Source organism: Gossypium raimondii, chromosome 1, assembly GCF_025698545.1.
Source record: "Gossypium raimondii isolate GPD5lz chromosome 1, ASM2569854v1, whole genome shotgun sequence".
Taxonomy (NCBI): Eukaryota; Viridiplantae; Streptophyta; class Magnoliopsida; order Malvales; family Malvaceae; genus Gossypium; species Gossypium raimondii.
Window position 1 is genome coordinate 202927 of NC_068565.1, and position 22846 is coordinate 225772.

At 32.5% G+C, this 22846-nt stretch overlaps 2 protein-coding genes, 2 long non-coding RNA genes and 1 other non-coding gene across 14 annotated transcripts; 1 reads left to right on the forward strand and 4 right to left on the reverse strand.

Moving 5' to 3' along the window:
* Positions 1–2041: 2041 nt before the first annotated feature.
* LOC105772816 (peptidyl-prolyl cis-trans isomerase 1) lies at positions 2042–2849 on the reverse strand. The gene has a single exon (XM_012594284.2). It carries the CDS (start codon positions 2784–2786, stop codon positions 2271–2273), a length of 516 nt encoding a protein of 171 aa, XP_012449738.1. The 5' UTR covers positions 2787–2849; the 3' UTR covers positions 2042–2270.
* Positions 2850–4348: 1499 nt separating this feature from the next.
* On the reverse strand, positions 4349–4432 carry TRNAL-CAA (transfer RNA leucine (anticodon CAA)). The gene has a single exon. It is a non-coding gene; the product is annotated as a tRNA-Leu (tRNA).
* A 671-nt stretch (positions 4433–5103) lies between these two features.
* Positions 5104–8627, reverse strand: LOC105772826 (NADP-dependent D-sorbitol-6-phosphate dehydrogenase). Its single transcript, XM_012594296.2, has 6 exons — positions 8369–8627; positions 6523–6617; positions 6318–6435; positions 5931–6063; positions 5625–5844; positions 5104–5552 (listed from the first exon to the last, which is right to left on the reverse strand). Exons 1-6 carry the CDS (start codon positions 8499–8501, stop codon positions 5322–5324), a joined length of 930 nt encoding a protein of 309 aa, XP_012449750.1. The 5' UTR covers positions 8502–8627; the 3' UTR covers positions 5104–5321.
* Positions 8628–11975: 3348 nt separating this feature from the next.
* Positions 11976–13048, forward strand: LOC128039901 (uncharacterized). The gene is made up of 2 exons (XR_008194656.1): positions 11976–12164; positions 12711–13048. It is a non-coding gene; the product is annotated as an uncharacterized LOC128039901 (long non-coding RNA).
* A 226-nt stretch (positions 13049–13274) lies between these two features.
* On the reverse strand, positions 13275–22572 carry LOC128039892 (uncharacterized). 10 transcript variants are annotated; one of them, XR_008194655.1, is made up of 4 exons: positions 21328–22548; positions 21112–21224; positions 13703–13808; positions 13275–13581 (listed from the first exon to the last, which is right to left on the reverse strand). It is a non-coding gene; the product is annotated as an uncharacterized LOC128039892 (long non-coding RNA). The 10 variants fall into 10 exon arrangements; XR_008194652.1 differs by having other exon boundaries at positions 21102–21224; XR_008194648.1 differs by lacking the exons at positions 13275–13581; positions 13703–13808 and having other exon boundaries at positions 17155–21224; positions 21328–22168; positions 22385–22553.
* Positions 22573–22846: the final 274 nt, after the last annotated feature.

The following is a 22846-nucleotide window of genomic DNA, read 5'->3' on the forward strand; positions in this document are numbered from 1 at the left end:
TTTGATTAAAAAAATAATATCTATATTCTGTATAATATATATAAAAAGGATTAGTTTAGAAAAAAATTAAACACATAAAAATATTATTTATTTTTCATCATATTGTTAAATTCATTTTTGAAAATAAAAATTAAAATAAAATAAAAGTTGTGATTATACATTTAAAAATAATTATAATTTAATAGAAGTTGAGATAAATATTACACATTTAAAATATTATAATTTAATTTATGATTATTAGTTAAAAATGTTATATTAATTTTAAAATATATATCTTAAAATTTTTAATTATGATTTTTAAAATTATTATAATATTTGAATGGATTAAGTGTGTACCAAATTTATCCCATATATTTTCCCTTTCTTTATATGTATACCATATTTTAAATAAAAAATTTGGGTAGAGGGGAAATTTTCCATTTTTTGAATGGGTCTTTGTTGTTTCTTATTATTAAATTGATCCCAATTAAAGTGCAAATTACTAATAATGGTGTTGTTATACCAAATCAGTAACTTAGCCGCCACTTGAGCATGTCATACCTCCTCCCCACTTTAAACCTCATTTTTTCTTGCAAGTTGAGTGCTGTGTGATTGGCTTTACATCATAATTAATAAAAATAATATATTATATAATTTAATTAATATTATTTTGAATAATTAATTCAATTTAATCCAATTTTATTTTTTTTTAATTCAAATTAGATACGACCGTGAACATTTTAGTAGTGTGGCTGGTGATGTTAGGTTAAAATTGTTGTGCCTATGTAGGTTTGTTGATGACTTGTTTTGAGTTTGAATTTTAAAAGTAAAATAACATTGAATTTAAATTTAAATTTAAATTTAAATTTAATTTTGTTTTTGTTTATAATGGTGATTTTATTTTTTCACACATGTTCAATAATTCAAAGTAAAAATAATTTGATAGAGTTTTTCCATAAAAAATGTGAAAATGATAAGTCAATAATAATTATTTATTACTTAATTGAGAGTATTTTCAATTAATTTAATTTAATTTTAATATTTTAATAATATATTATCATAATAAAAAATTACTTTTTTTGTTTAGAATAAGGTGAAATGTTTGAAAATTAAGGATAAAATGTAAAAAAATTATAATTTAAAATCTATATTTATGAAACAATCAAATTATATTCCATAATTAAATTTAAGTAATATATCAAATAAAATTTATAAAATAAATTTAATGTTGAAATATGCTCTAGTAGCTCTACAATTTACATTATGGTTGTGGTAAAAGGTACCATAGAGATCCTTGTATTATATTATATTTACCCCATCAACTTAAAAAAATGGGTAAACTAGTTCATGTATATTAGATCAAAGCAAGTTTGTCATTCTGTTAAAATTTTGTTCATTTTTGTTGTTAAAAATTGATCTTTGTACGTCAACATGAGGTATATGTGGTACATCACATGTCACTGTCTACTTATTCCATCAACTTAATTTAATGTAAAGGGACTAGTTTGCCTATTTTTTTAGTAGATGGAGTAAAATGCAATCCGACTCTTAATTCAGGACCTCCATGGTTCTTTTAGCGATGGTTGTAGAGACATAAGTATTTATTAGGATATTACGGGTTAACTTTGTAAAAAGAGTGACATTTTATTTATTTTTTATCCGAATTAATGTTTTGTTAACTTAAAACGCCAACTCAATAATAATAATATAATATACTTGCTATCATAATAATCGATATCATCACCACATACAAACCAACTTGTCATTTAAAAGAAAATAAAATATCAAAATTGAAACCATTATTGATGAGACTTGCATCATAATAATCAGTACCATCATAACACACAATTCAACATTGTTATTTGAAATAATATATATATTAGGTCAAACGATTCATATAAATTAATTTATTTGAAATTCATGAATATTTCTTTTAATAATATTATCAATAAAATTTGAACCCAGTCTCTAAATCATCATTAGGAGAAAATTCTATGCTCGAACTTGCATAAACAATTAGACGCAACGAAATTTGGAAGATGTCCTCCACATACCTCCCATCAAATATAATAAATATCCAAAATCATGTAATTATAATAATCCAAATCCATAAATTGCTTTAAACTGAAATTTCAGTTCATTAATGACGGAAACTAATGAAAAAGCCTATCTTATTCCATGGTTAGTTCTTAAAGAACCACCAAAACCACTAACCATTTAAAACAAAACAAAGCAGCATAAAATGAAGCTTAAAACTTCAGACATGCACCACTGTGGCTGTCTTTTTAATTTTAGAGTTGTCCGCAATCGGCAATAACAACTGGCTTAGAAGTTCTTCCACCACTAGACCCAACTTTCTCAATGTCTCGAACCACATCCATTCCTTCAACAACTTGTCCAAACACCACGTGCTTCCCATCGAGCCACTCAGTCTTAGTCGTGCAAATGAAGAACTGCGACCCGTTGGTTCCCGGTCCGGCGTTCGCCATCGAGAGAATCCCCGGTCCGGTGTGTTTCTTGATGAAGTTCTCGTCCTCGAACTTGGCTCCGTATATCGATTCACCTCCGGTGCCATTTCCGGCGGTGAAATCGCCTCCCTGGCACATGAAGTTGGGGATCACGCGGTGGAAGGTTGAGCCTTTGTAGTGGAGAGGTTTCCCGCTGCGTCCGACACCTTTCTCCCCGGTGCAAAGGGCACGGAAGTTCTCCGCCGTGCGTGGAGTGCAATCGGCGAAGAGCTCCATTACGATCCGGCCAGCTGGTTGGCCGCCAATCGTCATGTCGAAGAATACCTTTGGATTTCCCATTGCTGTAGATACGATTTTTCTCGGTGAAAAAATGAGGCAATAAAAGATTAGTCGAAATGGAAAATTAATTTTGATGGTTTGTTAGGATTTATACGAAAAGGAGGGAGTTTAAATAGCGGGAGAGGGTTCTGGACCAATGATAGCTCGACACGTGTATATAAAAAGTTTAAAGATTCAAACTCGCATATAATTCTGCTATTTTATTTTGAAAAAAAAAAACAAATTTATTTTAATCTAATTATTTACTTGACACTAACTTATACACATTATTATCTAATAATTATATCAAAATGACTATCAATAAAAATTTCTTTTTTAAAAAATTGAGATGTATTTATTTGTTAATTTATTTAAATGTTTTATTTTTTTTAGTTTTATGTGTATAAGTTAAAATCAAAACCTGTTTGACGGGAGATTATCTTCGTCGAAATTTGTGAAGTGCCGGTCGTGAAAATGAATGGCCTTTCGATTAGTCGGTATTGTTTTGGGTAGGGTGTTTTGTTTATCGACTTTGTCGAATACTTAAAAAGACACAAGGGTGTAGCCAAAGGGACAGGCAAGGGCCGTAGCCCCCTTAGCGGAATGGATTAATTGCTATTTTAATACCTTGTAAACATAAACAGTTTAGTTTAATCCTTTTTAGCTTGTTTTAAATAGAAAAATTGTAATTTTGACTCCTTTCAAAGTTAAAAAGTACAATTTAAATAATTTTAGTACAAAATTTTAGCTTTAACTCCATCTGAAATGTTTTAGTGCCAATTTAGCATTATTTTTTAGAAGTACTTTTGAGATAAAAATATTACTAAATAAGATACTTTTAAATTTTTCAAAAATGCTTTTGGGACAAAAATAATTTGTAAAAGCATTTTTTTAGCCAAAAACAAAAATTAACTTTTGAGAAACAATGATAAACCAAGTCTTAATTTTATCTAATCTCGATCACCTAATTCTTGTTTTGCCATTGAAAAGACAACGAATTTATAAAACAAGAGCATTTCATTGGGGTGCTTCAAAAGATGAACCATGTACTTTAACTAGGGATATGTGAGATCCAGATAATTCAAATGTCACAAAAAAAAGTCAATAATACAAAATAACTCGAATAAATTCAACTTGATTTAAAAAGTGTGTTTAGAAACAAATCAGGTGAAGTAATTAGTTAAAGTTCCACATGGTTCTGATTTGTTTCTTGCTAGGCATTTTCTCCTACCACATGCATATTCCCTTTGTGAAGATTCATTTCGTAAAGTTTACTAAAGCATTGAATTTGGACACTGTTTTGCTTAAGTTTCTTTTTTCCTTTTGTTCTAGTTATGGTAATGTCTGTTCATGCCTACCTAATCAATGTTTCAAAGACCATTTATACAGTTACCATTCTCCTCATCAATTCATTTAAGATTGGTATCCCACACTAACTTAGACATCATGATGTTACCTAACAGGCAAAATAGAATACAGCTTCTTCTCTCTTTGTTTCTGGATGGATATTTCCCATAATGTTACGTGTTTGTTCTCGGAGGCAACCTGAACGACGCCGTTTTAAGTAAAATGCTTAAATAAAATGTCAGAAGTGGGATTTGAACCCACGCCCTCTCACGAGGACCAGAACTTGAGTCTGGCGCCTTAGACCACTCGGCCATCCTGACTATTTGTTCGTTTCTAAAATAAATATTTTATAGTTGAATGTTTTAGCTTGTTTTCTCCACTCACACTTTGCTATTGTTGAATGGAAGCCAAGTCCTTCTATGAGATAAACCATAGCCCACCAGCTCGAATGCATTCAGTTTATTATCTAACTGGCTTGTTGTAAGTTTCTTAGATCCAACATAAATAATCATTGATATCTATTTTCAATAAAAACAAAGAGTAAATCCAACCCAAGTGTGAGTGACTAATAAAAAAGTCTACCATATAGGTATTCAATTTTTATTAAGCTTTTTCATATATTTTGAGGATCTTTGAATGATCATGGCCTTATAGCGTGGTCCAAATGTGTCAGATACAGGTATTGGGTATTGTTGAGGGGGATTAACTCTCTTGGGAGAAATCTTTGAAGTGTCGTCTATCGAGCAATCGACCGAACTCTCAGACAAAGGTATTATACTCGGTTTTAACCCCTTTGATCTCTCTTTAGAGTAGAGAGACAACCCAAAGATAAAACCGAACATAATCACCCCAGACACACCACCTTTATTCGAATATCCATTTGACTGCTCAACAAATGACACTTCAAATACTTTTCCTGATAGAAAGTCAGCCCCCTCAATAAGTATCAAATTTGAATGTCTTTTCCCTCCCAAAATAAAACAAAAGGAACGAAAGAAAAATTATTCTCAATCCATACAGATAAACGTAAATGTCATAACATGCAAGAAACTTAGGTACATTTAAAAAAAAAAAAAAAAAAGAAGAAACTTGGGCGATTGATGAATCTAATAATAAGTTTTTTCTTTGCTGATGCAAGTCATGGACTTTTTTTGCTCTTATTCTTCATAAAACGTAAGTCGCCACACACAGAATACCCGGCATCGCGCTCTAAGCATACAGATCGATGCCCCAAAACTTGGCAGGTTGATTGGTCCGATATTTCCGATCAATGGCTTTGATTTTGTCCATGTCTTCTTTGGCTAACTCGAAGTCAAAAACCTCGAAATTCTCCTTCAATCTCTCGAACTTTGATGTCTTTGGAATTACTACCGTGTTTCGTTGGATTCCCCACCGGAGAACGATCTGAGCCACGGTTTTCTTGTACTTCTCGGCTAGCGCCTGAAACCAAAGGACATATGTACATTAGAAATAAACTTAGATGACCAAAACATCAGGTGGATAGTTTTGTACCTTAAGGACGGGATCATCCAAACATGACACTGTTCCAAACCATTCTGCATTAGCAGCAGCACCTCCTAATGGAGTGTGAGCGGTAACACAGATTCCGTGCTTCTGGCAAAATTTTACAAGACAATCACGTTGGAAGTAAGGATGTGTCTCAATCTGGTTTACAGCAGGCTTCACCTTGGAGTAAGCTAGGCAATCTCTTGTTAAAAAGATGTCATAGTTGCTGTATATGGAATTTGTATCAGATGTAAGTCTAAGGTTAAAAAAGATTTATGGACGCAACTCGATAGTCAAGACAGAATTTGAGACCTGATCCCGATGCTACGAACTAAACCCTTGGAAACCAAATCTTCCATCGCGTGCCAGGTAGTCTCCAACGATATAGTCGTGTCTATGTCCAGGACTCCATCCTTGTCCAAAGGACTGTCCGTTTGACCGACTCCTGCAGGCATAAAAAAATACAGCCAAAATCGAAGAGTGAGTAGTTTCCCAGTTGTTTCTGATGAGAGCCCTTTTAACCATCCAAAAAGAGTACGTTCAATCTTTTTTAAGTTTTCCATATATTTGAAGGGTAATCTTCCCATAACCGTATCCTATGCTTACTAAGAGAATTTAAACATGAAATTTACGAAGAAAAAATTACCTGAATTGAGTAAAATGTATGCTAAACAATTAAAGAGGATAGTCGGGAATTACCAGTGTGCTTTACAGCAACGGGAAAGTGAACTAGATACAAATCCAGATAATCCAATTGAAGCTTCTTAAGACTGTCTTTACAGGCCTCAAGAACATGCCCGTGATCAGAATTCCAAAGCTGCAATCGAACTGGATAAGATAAGAACTACAAGATAATGAAGTACGAAGAGAAAAAAAGAAGATTTAAAGTTTCCATTGATCTAGCCTTGGTTGTAATAAAGAGGTCCTCTCTCTTAACAAGCCCAGTTTTGAATGCTTCAGACAATGCCTCACCAACTTCTGCTTCATTCTTGTAGTCAGCTGTAAAACACGGTATAGATGTTAGAGAAACATTAACACGACATAATGTCATTGACAATACATGACATAAAATCAAATAATTCTTGTACTGAAATAAATACTAAATCTTAAAACATCCAACCATCTTTCGATTTCCCAATCTGTGAAACTAAAGAACTATGGAACTCAAACCCAAGATAACTGCAGACATGGAGGAGAAACATGAACACAACATGTATGCCACTAACAATACATGACAATACAATCAAAGAATGTCTGTACTGAAATAAAGACTAAATCTTCAGATAACCAACTGTCTTTCGATTATCCCAATTTGTGAAACTAAAGAAATATGGAACTCAAACCCAGTTAACTGCAGACATGTCATAGAAACACGCCACCAACAACACAATCAAAGAATGTCTGTACTGAAATAAAGACTGTATCTTCACATAACCAACCATCTTTCGGTTATCTCAATCTGTGAAACAAAAGAAATATGGAACTCAAACCCATATCATAGAAACACGAATACAACATATATGCCACTAACAATACAATCAAAGAATGTCCGTACTGAATTGAAGACTGCATCTTCACATAACCACCCATTTCTCGATTATCCCAATCAGTGAAACTAAAGAAATATGGAACTCTAACCCAGATAACTGCAGACAACTGAGACAACCGAGGACACATTGGAGACACATGAATAATGCCACAAACAATACATGACAATAAAATCAAAGAATGCCCATACTGCAATAAAGACTAAATCTTCACACATCCATCTGACTTTCAATCAGTCAAACTAAAATACTACAGAACACAAACCTGAGACAAACAGCGACTTGTCGGAGGAACATGAACACAACATATATGCCACCAACAATACACAACAATAAAATCAAGGAATGCCTATACTACAATAAAGACTAAATCTTCACACATCCAACCAACTTTCAATCAGTCAAACTAAAGTACTACAGAACAAAAACCCGAGACAGCCACAGACACATTGGAGAGACACCAACATGACATATATGTCACCAACAATACACGACAATAAAATCAAAGAAAGCCTATACTACAATAAAGACTAAATTTCCATATATACAACCAACTTTCAATCAGTCGGAGGAACATAGACATGACATATATGCCACTAACAATACATAACAACACAATCAAAGAATGCCTGTGTAACAATAAAGACTAAATCTCCACATATCTAACCAACTTTCAATCAGTCAAACTAAAGTCCTACAGAACACAAACCCAAGACAACCACCGACTGTTTGGAGGAATATGAACATGACATATATGCCACTAACAATACATGACAACACAATCAATGAATGCGTATATTGTCCAACAACCGTCTCTTAGATTTCCCGATCTATGACCCTATAGTACTATAAGACTCAAACTCGAGGCTTCGCTTAGACGGTTCATGCAACCATACTTTAGCAGTCCCTTAACTCTATCCCCCAAATCATATAAACAAATAAACATATTAGCATAATAAAATCATTTTATTGTCCATAAATCTTCTTAAAATGTTATCATTTCCATAATTATTGTGATTACTTTTTTTTTCCAAAACACTTTAACTGAGAAACTTCATCCAGTCACTAACATCCAGAATTTAACCAAAAAAAAAAAAAAGATCTCAGATATAATGAAACAGTATGAAAATTGCAATGATTTCATCACACTCTAATAAATGATTAAATAAATAAATAATAATTAAAAAAAAGAGCCCAAAGTACCAGCACAATCAAAATGACGATAACCAAGCTTGATGGAGTTGATGATGAGGTCTCTAACGTCTTTTCCATCCATACGCCAAACACCTAAACCAACCACTGGCATCTTAAATCCATTGTTCAGTGTGATCGCCATTTCCCCCCCTTTGGTCTCTGTAAATCAAATCTGCTATCTCTACGAAGGACTTGAAACAGTGAAATTAAAAAGGAGAATTCTTTTGTTTGCCGATTTTTTAGTTGGGCCTGCTGCCACCTGTTTACTCTTGGCTGCTCTATTTTGCCTTTATCCTATCTTCAGATCATAATCAATGATAAGAATCGTCTGATTTGGGACTCTTGATCGGCTCTTTGGCCCAGACCCACTTAAATTTTATTTAATTTATCATAAATAAATTAGGCTTTTTTTATAAAAATAATTAAATAAAAAAATGTATGTAAACAGATTAATTATAAAATGAGATATTTTCTATAGTGAATATTGGTATCCCTGGCACCACCCTATTTTTTTTTTTTTAAATAATTTTTTATTAATGTCGTCTGACATAGTGGTGACATTTGACTAAAATGTAATAAATCAAAACATTCAATGAATGATATAAAAATTTCCCTTTTAGATTGACTATTGTAAAAAAGAAACTTGGGGCAACCCAATGTCACGTTTTAAGGATAAACCCTTTTTTTTTCATAACAACTAATTTAAAAGGAAGAGTTTTCCCTGAATGTTTTGGTTTATCACACTTTAGTTCACTGCTATCGCTATCAAAAAGCGCCGATAAAAAATTATTATTTTTAATTAGGGTGGTGCTGCCAACTAATCAGGCGACAACGATATTCACTTTAGAGAAAACATCCTATTTCGTAATTAATTTGTTTCTCATATATTCTTATATTTAATTGTTTTTTAGTATTACTTTTATAAAAAAACCAATAATTCACTAATAATAGAGAATAAGTATAAATTAATCAAATATGCTGAATTTAAAATGTCAATTTGTGCTATTAGTCCCTTTATTATGCGTAAATTGTGAATTTAGTTCATATACTATGACTTAGTTATTTTTAATTTATTTATTTTAAAATTTAAAATTCCAATGTTAGCCTAAAACAGTAGCTGTTAATTTTATATTCTCACATGTGTGATTATATGTTAATTGCAAGCTTGCTATTTTTACATAATTCTCACAAAAAACACATGATTTTAGTTAATGAATTTAAAAGTTATTGTGGAATGAAACTTTAAATTTCAAAAATATCAAGATTAAAATCAATAAATTTGAAAAATATGAATTAAATCCATAATGTTGTGGTATCTAAGGAATTTCAATAGTAATAGATACAAAAGCATCATCCTTTAAAACTAACATTTATGTACCTAGGCAATACTAGATTTACCAAAATCTCAACACATACATCGACAAAGACCAATCTTTATTTAGACACATTGATGCTGTCTATATATAAAAGAGTCCCTAATACACTAGGGACATAGCTTAATGCCTTAATCCTCTCTATGTGAAAGGCTCCAAATTCAGGCACTTAATTGAATCTAGCTTGGCTTCTTCTTCAAATCAAATTCTAGCTTTTTTCAAGTTTGGCTCCTATTTCTTAAGTATCACTGACTTATTTTGTATGTGTTAAGGGTTATGCTCTAGTACCTAAACCTTGGCTTTCAAATTTTTAAATTTACAAGTATACAATTTTTTTCCATTAACTTGACATTCATAGCCCCATTTTCCCCGCATAATATATTGACCAATCTTTACATTCATCCAAAGTTTCGAGTCTTCTAAGGAAATAATCTATTAGGTATGTTGTCAAATTCGAATGTCTTCTTTGGAGACCTAGCCCAAACTGGGAAGGAAAAAAATATAATGATTGCTTTGTGCTAGTAGCAAAAAGACTCCTCTAATCAAGCATGTGATTCTTCGAAATTAAGCAAAAGAAACAATAATTTTGAAGTAGAAAATGATGATCGATGCAATTTTTATAATAAATTCTGAAGAACAAGGAAATATAGCAACACACAATAGTCCTACTAAAGCGCATCGAGAGCATCTCCCTAACATGCGCTTTTTCCCACTTTTAAAATATTACTTGGTTCTACTAAATATACAAGTTTATGCATAGTTCAAAACAATATTCAATCAAACTTATTTAACCGCTGCCATTTTAGATTAGGATTGGAATTTTAAAATTAAAAAAAGTATAGGGGCTAACATTGATTGATAAAGTATAAGGACTAAATTCACTACTTACTCAATATGTAGGGACTAATAACATACTTTGGCCTATCATAAAATATAAAAATTATTTCAAAAAAGAAAAAGTGTTCATTGTACTAGTGTCACGGACTTAGAGTTTTCCCACGGATCCGTGCGGCCTTAGGCAGTTTCTTTGCTTAAAAACGCCTAAGTCAGCCTAACTTGCAGCGATAAAGGATTCAACAGTAAAAACGCCTAAGTCAGCTTAACTCGCAACGATAAAGGATTCAACAGAATTCACTTAAGGTTTCCATGAAGAACAGCAAAAGAATGAAGTAAGAACGAGCCTTGAAAGATGAACAAAAGCAAGAACACTTGAGAGAAAAGTTTGAGTGAATACTCTCAAAATTCTTATTAACAACTGAATGAATTACAATGAGCAAAGAGGCCTCTATTTATAGTTGAGCCTCCCTAAAATCAACGGTGTAAATCACAGTACATCAATAGCTACAATTAAAAGCTGTATACAATTAGAACTCTAAGCTTAGATAATCAGCTATATACAATTAAAACTCTAAGATTCCATAATTATATCTTCTAGATCACTTCCCATTTTTACCGGGCTCTTGAGATGGGCTTTTAATCTCTTCAGGCACCGGGCCAGATTGGTTGGGCCAAATGACCTCCCTCGAATACGATGGATCGCACAAGTTTGTCATGGTTGCGTGCTCCCATGCGCAACCCATGACACTAGACACCACCAAACTATGACCCTTATTTTAAATTAGTCCCTAAATTATCAATGTTGTATCAATCAGGTCTTTTTGTTATTAAAATTGGTATTTTAACTATTAAATGACACACCAAATCTTATGTAGCTAAAATTAAAGAAAAAGTTTTAAAGAAAAATAGAACGTTGTTGCATAACTTAAAAAACCTTAAAATAAAGTAAAATTGAAAAAAAAGAGTCAACAATAAAGCTTTTGTAAAAAAAAAAACATTGAAAATCTCGAAATTAAGGTTTTAAAAATTCATTTTACAATATTCATTTTAATTAAAAATTTAATTTTAAATTATGTCACATAAGATCGATGTGTCATTTAAAAGTTAAATTAGCGGTATTAGTAATGGAAGAACCTAATTAATATAACTTAATAGTTTGAGATGTAATAAGAATGATTTAAAGTTTAGAGACTAGTTTAGAATGGATTCATGATTTAGGGATGTTTCGTGGAATTAACCCAAAGACAAAAAAAAATCATTTAAAAAAAATAGCCAAAAAAATAGAAATAAAACCTTGGAAATCGGCATATGCGAAATAAAAATCCAAAATGGGCCCAATTGCATAAATTGCCCACTTAACCAATTACCGCGCAAAATTAAAATGGCTGATTTCCTTCCCTCTTGTTTCCTTCATGCGCGGCAACAAGAAGCGGGGAGATAACAGAGAGATCAAAAGCTTTCGACTGGTTTTTTCGTCAGATGTACACGACACCGTTCTGGTCCAGTAAACCCGCAAATGTCTTCTTCTTTCACCGGCGATGAAACGGCTCCGTTCTTCGGCTTCCTCGGCCGCGCCGCTGCTCTTGTCTTTTCCTGTAACTAATCCTTACCTCTCAATATATCATTATTATTTTTAAATATTAGACCCCTTTTTAATTATTTTGATATTAAATCTGTTTTAATTTGACATTTATTTCATTTTCTGATAGTATTTTTTTTGGATCACTAATAGCAATATTTAGCGAATAAATTGAAAAAAGAAGGATCATAAGATTTTAATTTTTATTATGAATTTTGTATAAATTCGGTGGTATTTAGTATTGATATTTGAATTTGAGATATGAATAGTTACGAAATAAGTAATTCTGTTGATTGAGCTGAGTAAATATTATTTGTTTACATTGGAATTATATGACGGAATTTGCGTGAATTAGTCTTTTACATGTAAAGATTACTGAAAACTTGTACTTTCATTGTAAATATTGTATAATTCAGTGGTTCGAAATAGATATTTGAATATGGGATATGTATATTTATGAAGTATAAGTTATTACTTTGATTCTGCTGAGTAAATATTGCACTCTGAAATTCAGAAGGGTTTGAATTGAAGCAAAGAAGTTAAATTAAACTTGTGAATTCAGGTATGGCGAGGCTAAGAGCGGCGCTGGTATGGCGTCGATGGGTGTGATGAGGCCTGAGTTGTTATGGCCAGTGTTTTGGGTATTTATGGATTGATCATTGCTGTTATTATCAGTACTGGGATCAATCCAAAGGCCAAATCGTACCATCGTTTCGTTGGTTATGCCCATCTTTCATCCGGTCTTGATTGTGGCATCGCCAGGCTTTCTGCCGGAATGGCTATCGGAATTGTTGGTGATGCTGGTGTCAGGTATGGTGCTTTGATCCCTCCCATGTTCTTAACTTAGATTGCACATTCTTGGCTAATTGATTAACACCAGAATGTTGTGTTGGTGGGAAAGTTTTGATTTATTCTTTTCATTTGTTGCTTTATGGTCCCATGGAGTTTATTAGTATAGTATGTTCTCTCCATATTTGGTTTACATGTGTAATTGAGCCTATCAAAACTCAAGCAGTAAGAAGCTGAGGTTCAATGGAGTTTTATTTTCAAGGTCATAGCTTGATTTGAAACAAACTAACTTGAGTTTGATTTTATGCTTGATTAGGCTAGAGCTTGAGTTCAAAAATAACAAATATATATTATAAAATAAAAAGTTTGATTAGTCTTGCTTGATACTTCAGTCTAGTATTAAGACGCCCCAGTTCAACTACTTCGATAATTTTAGCTCTTGATAGTAATCAAACTGAATTTAAACAATTTTTTAATCGAATATGAATAGCTTGTAAATTTAGGTGTCTCATTTACACATTAATTTGAGTTGGATATTAAAATCTATGTTGTCCTCAACTTTGGATAGGGTTCTTAGTTTGATATGCCCTTGAGATTGCTCATCCTATGTTGCTCCGAGTCTTCTTTCCTTTAAGTTCCTATGTCTGACATTTGTGTTGAACACATTTTTGATCATGAGTGTAGGGATATGATCATCAAAATATGTGTAAAACTAAGAAAAAAATGGAACCATGGCATATGCATTATTATATCCGAGACACACACCTGAGTTGTTATCATATGAAATTTTCCAATCGTTATCATCTTGTGTTCTCGAGCTGAGTAAAGATGCTCGCAATCTGGTTTAGTAGGGTGCTATATGTTGGCATATCTGCAAAATAAGTTTGAGTTTCAGGTAAGGAACTCTGTAGAATGAGATAATTTATTTTACAAAACTTAGGTCTTTAAAATTGTACTAATTTTCAATTGATTCGACCAGGTTCAATTCAAACAACTTTGATTTGAGATAGAATTTGTAAAAACTTCAATATTATTATTAGGGTTTGTCTTTGATACGTGATATAGCATTTGGTTTGAAAGAATTTTTAAGTTTTCATTTTCTATTTTTGGAGAATTGAAAATATATTTAATAAATAAAATAGATTTTTTCAATAATGAAAATAGTGAAAATGTTTATTTTTCAAAATAAAATGAAAACAATTAAATAATTAAATTAAAATATAATTTATTAAAATATATTACAATAGTAAAATAAAATGCAACAAGATAAGAAAAGGTTTAAAGGTAATGTTTCTAAAGAATTTGAACTAGGGTAAATTTAATGCATAAAATGAAAATTAAAAATCTCTTATTTCCATTTTTTTTCTTTTTTCAAAACATTTTATTGAAAATAATGAAAACATGTTTCTTATTATTCTCTAATTTTCATATATTTTAATTTTCAAAAACTATTTTTAAAATTTTAACCAAATATATTTTCTTTACTATTTTTCTTTTCTAGAAAAATAAAATAACCTTTATTTCCTGAAGCTAAATGCACTAACTTTTTTTGTAAAAAAATAAATAAATGCACTAAATTTTTTCAATTTTGGTTTATGTGAAATGTGATATTTTAATATTGTATAATTTCATCACTTAAATTTTCTTAAAATGTAACTATTAAGTGATGATGTGACACAATATCATTATATGGACTAGAATTGAGAAAAATTGTCAAGTTCTATTATTAATGTGGATAAATACAATTTCAAAGATTAAGTTGGATAAAGTTATTAAGTTTAGAGATTAAATCTTATTTTATCTTGTAATTATGCTAATAATTATTATGAGTTAAATGATATTATCTCAATTACAAAAATACAATAAAAATAAGAAAAATTCCTTAAATTATAGTAATAAAATCAGACTACTTATGTAGTTTTAGTTTTTGTTTTGAAAATTTACCCTTTTAACATATTGCCTATTTTTCTAATAACTTCCTAAATTTTTAAAGATAACTATATATATATATACCTTTTCAAGAAAATTTAGTGGATGTAATTACAGCTTCCCTTTTAAACAAAATTATCTGCTTAAAATCACTATTTTTTTTCAAAATGTATATTTTGAAAAAATTATTATTTTCAAAAATACTATTTTATTACTGATAGAGTGAACGTCATGAATTCTGGTTTATATATTGTGCATGGATTGAAATATATAATTTTTAATACTAGTGGCCTCAATTTAAAACACGTGGACAGGGTGGTGGCCCAAAGCACGATCCCAAAATTGATGGATGAAAATCGTTTGAAGGCTCATTGTTTCTTTTTAGTTTTACCTCCCCACCTTTGAATCTCATTAATTAAGTGAACCTTGTTAAGAAAACAATATCTATGGTGACTCATGTACATGGGTCAATTGTCATACAGGTCAAACGATTTTAAGAACACGACATATGACCTGTCAGTCACGTCCAAACACACATGTAAGAGGTGCACTATAACTAAAGCTTCCAAGCCTTCGTATGTAGGCACTTGCCAATGGATATATAAGACCATAAATAAAATTAGATTGACAATGACTGCGAGATTTCTATATGGTATTACGACAATATTTTTCAACAAAATTCAACACTTTCTGAAACCTCTTAATGTGTGAATGGTCATAATCCTCCTATCACTCATATTGTATAAAATATTAAAATAAATTTATTTTAAAAATTAAGATTGTATTATTAATTTTTCATTTGAAAGGTCAATATCTTTTATTATTTAGTTGAACTTTTCCCCGTTCACATATTTTTCAGTCTTTTACTTGCCACCTTTAATGGATAATAATCCAATTATCCAAAAGAAAGGAAAGATAATCCAAAATAGAAAAAAGGATTTTGGATGATAGTCTAATGGTATTCCACAAAACTTTAAATGTAAGATGCATAAGAATGCCAATTTTTAATTTAATTTCTAAATTTAAATTCCATAAAAAACGTGATAGTATAATCCTTTGAAATTATATCATATCACCACTAAAATATTTAAAAATATAAAATCCAAACAAAAACAAAACTTATAGAATATATAAGAAATGGTAATTAAAAAAAACATTAGCTAAGATGATCTAATCTTAAAGTGTCAAATCATCACAAATTAGGGTTCTGTTTGATTGCCAAGAAAATATTTTCCGTAAAATGATTTCGGAAAATGTTTTACTTTTTCGTAAAATGATTTCTTGGAAAATATTTTCGGGTTTGATTGAATCATGTAAAATATTTTTCATTGCTTATGATTTTTGAAAATATTTTTATATTTTAAATTATTTTTACATAGATTTATTTATAATAATACTCAATTATAAAGCTACAGATTAATCGTTATAAATTGAAAAAACTAATATCAACTAAATTATTTGTAATTGTGTTAAAAAACAAGTATTGAATAATTAAAAAACAAGTTCTTGGAAAATCGATAAATGTAAGCGTTTTTTACGGAAATGAAGGAAGGAATGAAGGAGGCGATAGAGAGGAGAGCACGGAAAATGTCTTACGGAAATTGAAAGGGTAAGACATTTTCCCTAAAATGTAACCCATTTTCGCTTGTTTTGGAGTTCATTTTCCAAATGGAAAATGTTTTCCGCCAATCAAACGCTGGAAAAGTTGGAAATGATTTTCCGGAAAATCAATTCCGTCAATCAAACAGACCCTTAATGGAATTAAAAATGTATGGACCAAATAGAGAAAATTACCAAATTTCAAAAATAATATGAACCAAAAAAAAATTTAAAGATCAAATTGAAAAAAATACCAAATTTATGTACTAAATGTTACTTTTTTTTACTATATAGAATACTGCTAACTTCAATATGCTGATTGCTCCAACCACGAGTATTATGGACCCTGCTACTTAATGATCATTGTATCATCCACATCTTCATCAAGCGCGTTGATGATTGTTTTTTATAAAAAGCCACCATAAAAAAATTAGTGAACAAATCATGGTGACAGCAGCTTAGCACTCACGGATTTATTACCCACCGTAATTAAACAACACACATTCGCCTTGACATGCTAACACGTGTTTGCCCGAAAATATGAACAAATTGTCTAACTGATTTATTTTAAATTCATAATTGTTGAAAAAGTCTAAAACGATTTGGTTCATTCAAAATAAAAATTTGTTTTAAAATTTAATGGATCTTTCTGTTCGGAATCTTTTCCAAAAAAAGTAAATACATCGATGTGCCAACAAACTTTAATTTTTTAATTGTTCTTTAAACACGTTATCATATAATTAAATAAATATTTTTACAGTATGCTACCCTAGCACGTTTGTGTCTGCCGCCTCTGGCAAGATTTTAGGTTTTTTGTTCTTCTGTCTTTCTTTTTGGCTTACGGCGTTGTGTCCTTGAAAATTATTGAGAATGAATTAGCCCAATTATCGATCAACGAAGAGGAAGATGTTATTAAAATTCAAGAAAATCCAGGTACGAAAAGAAGTGAGGAGTTTTTTCAATTAGTGGGGTGTTTTCTTACAGCGAGTATAATTCACTTTCCAGCTATGAAAAGTACTATGGCAAATCTATGGCATCCTATTCGAGGAGTTTGCATTCGGGATCTGGGGGAAAAAAGGTTTTTGTTCCAATTTTTTTCATTTTATGGATATGGAGAGGGTTTTGAAAGGCTCCCCATGGACCTTCAATAATCATCTATTGATACTTTATAGACTGCGATGGAGGGAGGATTCGTTGCAGGTCTCTTTAGTGCTAACCCTTTTCTGGGTTCAGATACACGAAGTGCCTATTGGTTTGTTTTCTGAAAATTTAGCAGTGAATCTAGGGAATTTTTTGGGGTATTTTATGGAATATGATGTGTCAAATTTAGGGAAAGAAAATAGAAACTTTATGAGGGTTAGGGTCCAAGTTGATATAAGACGTCCTTTGAAAAGAAAGAAGTTAATCGGATTTTGTGGAAGACAATCATATGTTTGTTTTAAATATGAAATATTGACTATTTTCTACTTCTATTGTGGAAAACTGGGCCATAATGACTCGTTTTGTGAGGCAAAAATGATGACTGGAGTGGAAATAGCTGAAATGGGGAGGGATTTATCAATAAAAGCACAATCCCAAATAGCTCTGACTATGAATAGTGTCTGGCAACGAGAGGAAGAGGAGGGGGGTTCAGACGGGATTCAGGAGGCAAACAGGAGATTTATGAATAGACCACAGGAAGAGTTTTGGGAAGGCTGTTGATCCAGTTCTCAGTATTAATTTGGAAGGTGGTTTATTATGTGATGATGCAAAGCAGGTTAGCTCACTGACAGACCATGGTCAACATGCGATGGATCATGACTTGGAGGATGTAGCCTTAGTAGGAGAAGAAGGTAAAAAAAGATCTAGAAGGGAGAGCGACGACTTATCAAAGACTGAGGAGTTAAATTCTCCGGCAAGAAATAGGAGATTAATGGATCTTAATCATTTGTCATCGGCGGTGCCAAGAGGCAAGCCGACCGGGCATTATGAAAATAATAAGTTGGAATGTCCGTGGATTGGGGAGTCCACGGACAGTTAGAAGACTTCGGCACTCGCTGACGACTTGTGATCCCCACATAGTCTTCTTTATGGAGACTAAACTTTGCGGAAAACAGATGGAAAGAGTTCGACGGAGATGTGGTTTTGTGAATAGAATTGAGGTGGACGCAGAGGGAACTAGAAGAGGGATATGTTTGGCATGGAAGAATGATGTTAATATTTCTTTAAAAATTTTCTTTAAAAGGCATATTGACGCGATAGTCCATGACGATGAGAGGGAAGTTATGTGGCGTTTTACAGGTTTCTATGGTACCCTGTACGCACAAGATAAAGAAGATTCATGGGCTGTTCTGAAAAAACTCTCTAATGGAGATAATATACCATAGTTAGTATGTAGAGATTTCAATGAAGTCATGAATGGAAATGTTTCGGAAGGCGCTGGAGTTTTGTCAATTGAATGATGTGGGTTATTCGGGCAGATGGTTCACATGGGAAAGAGGTAATCTCTCAAAAACGAATATATGAGAACGGTTGGATAGGGGGTGGCAAATAAGAAATGAATTTCACTATTTTCAGACGTTAAAGCTCAACATTTGGTTCATTCTTTTTCTGATCATTGTCCCATTTTAATTGATACTAAAAAGAAAACAAGACGACAAAATGAGAATATATTCGGAATTGAAAACTGGTGGTTTTTGGAGGACTTATTCGTTGCTGAAGCTGAGCAGCAGTGGAAGATGACACCAGGTAATTTTTTGCAGAAGACGAAAATCCTAATGAAGGGGCTGGAAAATTGGGCTGGAAAAATACGAAACAAGAAAAATAGAAAAAGAAATTTTTAACAACAAAGCTATCTAAGCTACTCGATGCTGAAAGGGATGACATTAACATGGCGGAGATGATCGATACGAAGATTCAACTAAATATGGAGTTTGAGAAGGAGGAAAGATATTGGGAGCAAAGGGCTCGATTGAATTGGTTAAAATTAGGTGACAAAAATACAACTTTTTTCCATAGCCAAGCAACCCAAAGGCAGAGAAAAAACAAGATCAGGAGGTTACAAAATGCACATGGAAAGGATACAAGAGATCCTCAAGAAATAGAAGAAATAGCAAGATCCTACTTCCAGAATTTATTTGCTTCAGAAAATCAAGAGAATCTCGACTATTTACTCTTGGGTATTGGTCGATGTATCTATGAATAGGAAAATAAAAAGCTGACTGCGCAATATACATGAGAAGAAATCGCGAGGCTTTGTTCGAGATGGCATCCACTAAGGCACCAGGCGAAGATGGATTCCCAGCTTTATTTTATCAGAAGTGTTGGCATTTTATTGGAGATGATGTAGTTTCCTTCTGTCTACAACTCTTGAATGAAGATATGAAGGTTAGTTCAATTAATACAACTCATATTGTGCTCGTTCCAAAAACTAATAATATGGCTAATGTGACACATTTTAGGTCAATTAGTTTATGCAATGTCATTTATAAAATAATGGCAAAAGCTATATAGCGAACAAATTTAGAGGAGTGATTGATAAATGCATTGATAGTGCACAAAGTGCCTTTGTGCCAGGAAGATTAATCTCAGATAATGTTCTACTTGCTTACGAGATATTGCATTCCCTAAAATAGAAAAGAGTGGGGAAAAAGGGCTATATAGCTGTAAAATTGGACATGAGTAAGGCTTATGATAGAGTTGAATAGAATTTTATTAAAGAAATAATGTGTCAAATGGGTTTCGCTCAAAGTTGGATTGATACTATTATGAAATGCATGACTACCGTTTCTTACAAGGTTGTGGTAAATGGAAATATCGGGGTGACATTCAGTTCATCAAGGGACTTCGACAAGGTGATCCTTTGAGTCCATTTCTTTTCTTAATATGTGGGGAAGGCCTTTCCAGTCTTATGAGAAAAGCAACAAATGAAGGTTTTTTGAAGGGTGTCAAAGTAAGCAGAAGAGGACCACATGTATCACATTTATTATTTGTAGATGATTGCATTCTTTTTGGGGAGGCAACATGTAGAGGGGCTAATACAATCAAGGAAATCTTAAGTGAGTATAAAAGAGGTTCGGGACAGTGTGTGAGTATGGACAAATCAACTATTTTTCTCAGCAAAAATACGACGGCAGAAGAAAGAAGTCAGGTGGTAAACTTGCTGGGAATCCGAAGCTCAAATGAACCAGAACGTTATCTAGGTTTGCCGACCATGGTAGGACGAAAAAAGAAGGCTTCTTTTCAAGCTTTGAAACATAGACTAAGACGGCGTATTGATACCTGGAGCATTAGATTTTTATCGCAGGGCAGGAAAGAAGTTTTCATCAAAGCTGTATTACAGGCCATCCCGACATATTCAATGGCTTGCTTCTTACTCCCAAAAATTTTATGCGGAGAAATAGAAGGAATTATCGCGAATTTTTGGTGGAAAAAGGGTCAAGGTAAAGGGGAATTCATTGGTGCTCTTGGAATAATCTTTGCAGTTTAAAAGAAAATGGAGGTTTGGGTTTTCGTAATCTCAGTCAGTTTAATATTGCGTTATTAGCCAAACAGGGGTGGCGTCTTTTTAATTATCCAAATTCACTTTTAGCCAGAGTCTTTAAAGCAAAGTATTATCCACAGTCTGTTTTTTTAAGTGCAGAGTTGGGGAATTTACCTTCTCTTACCTGGAAGAGTATCTGGGCAGTAAAGAGACTCCTCTTTCAGGGGCTAAGTTGAAGAGTTGGGAGAGGAAACAATGTTTTCATTTGGACAGATCGGTGGATTCCAGGGATTGAACCTAGTACATGGCAGAACGGAGATGAAAATAGGGAGCTAAAAACAGTATCAGATTTAATTGATGTAACAAATAAGAAGTGGAAAACGGAGGTCATTATTAGTACCTTTCAATCGGATATAGCTAAAAAAATTTTGGAGATACCACTTGCAGAAACGGACAGTGAAGACTTGCGCGTTTGGAAAGGTGAACCGACCGGAGAGTTCTCTGTACGGAGCACCTATAAACTATTACAAGAAGTTGATTCAATTTCTAATAACTTATTACAGACCGATTTTAAAGAATTCTACAGAAAGTTATGGGATTTACAACTTCCATAAAAAACTCTACTGTTTGTCTGGCGAATATCCTGGAACTATATTCCTACACTAGCCAACCTACGATACAAGCGAATAACCACAAATGTGAGATGCCCTCGATGTGGCTTCGGGGAAGAGGACAACTTTTATGTATTCCAGCAATGCCTTACAAGTACTGAAGTTTAGCATAATATTAACATGGATTGGGTTACATCATATTCAGATCAAAATACCAGAACATGGCTTACATGGGTATTTGCAAAAGGAACTAAGGAACAGTGTCAGATGTTTTGCTGCGCTTTATGGATCATATGGAGCTCACGAAATCAAATGGCACATGAAAAAAAACACGCATCAGAAAGGGACCTTGCACAGAAAATAGAAAGCTATATAGCAGAACTTGAAGAAGTGGGTAAAGAAAGACGTACCTTGAAGACTGCCAGAATATAGAGACATACGGAGGACACAACACAATTTGATGCAGCTTTTGATGCAAACAGGTCTAGATCGGAGTCGGGGGTCATTGTACGAAATCGGATAGGAGAGATAAGAGTCTTAAAAACAACCCTTCATTCCAATGTCTCATCTCTATTTCTTGCAGAGGCATTCACTTGTCTACAGGCAATCAAGCTGGGTATTTCACTGGGCCTCCGATCAGTCACAATAAGGGGAGATTCGAAGACAATCATTAAAAAATGTCAATCGGCAGAGATGGATAAATCGATCATTGGAGCAATTATGAAAGATATCAAGAGTCATAGTTCGCTATTTCAAGAAATAGATTTTCAGTTTATTCAAAAATCAAAGAACTTCCAAGCCCACAAAATAGCGAAGGAAGCATTAGCAAATGGGGAAGAGAGGTACCTGGTTAGAGATGAGTCGATCTACAACGAAGGAGCCATGGAAGAGGAATGGTCAAGAAACCCGGATTGAAGAAAATTTCAAAAAGAAAGAGAATTGAAAATGGTAACAGGATTGAAGAAAGAACGTTTTGGAAACTGTTATCTGCCAAACAGATGTGACGATTCAGCATGAAAATGAGAGATTTTAATTCGTCCAGGCTGTCTGATTTGACTGGGTAATAATGTTAGGTTTTGTGTTTTTTTCATTTTTTCATTTCTATTTTATTAGGCTAAAATTCTGATGGGTAAACTTTGTAGCCCACCTATTGCTTTAGGGTGTTTTCAGCAGACTGCAAACCCAATTATATTGGGTATTATTGTGTTTTGTTTCCATTATTTATACTAGCCCAGTTATATCTTTCAAAAAAATATTTTTAAAATTAATTAAAATCAAATACATAATTTTATTAATTAATTACTATAT

What these genes read in the sequence shown, in the direction of transcription:
- LOC105772816 (XM_012594284.2), bottom strand. Translation starts at nt 2,786, where the DNA reads ATGGGAAATCCAAAGGTATTCTTCGACATGACGATTGGCGGCCAACCA.
- LOC105772826 (XM_012594296.2), bottom strand. Translation starts at nt 8,501, where the DNA reads ATGGCGATCACACTGAACAATGGATTTAAGATGCCAGTGGTTGGTTTA. An exon ending in TCGTCATTTTGATTGTGCTG is followed by an intron (nt 6,618 to 8,368) that starts GTACTTTGGGCT and finishes CGTGTTTTACAG; the next exon opens with CTGACTACAAGAATGAAGCA. An exon ending in ACCTCTTTATTACAACCAAG is followed by an intron (nt 6,436 to 6,522) that starts GCTAGATCAATG and finishes GTTCGATTGCAG; the next exon opens with CTTTGGAATTCTGATCACGG.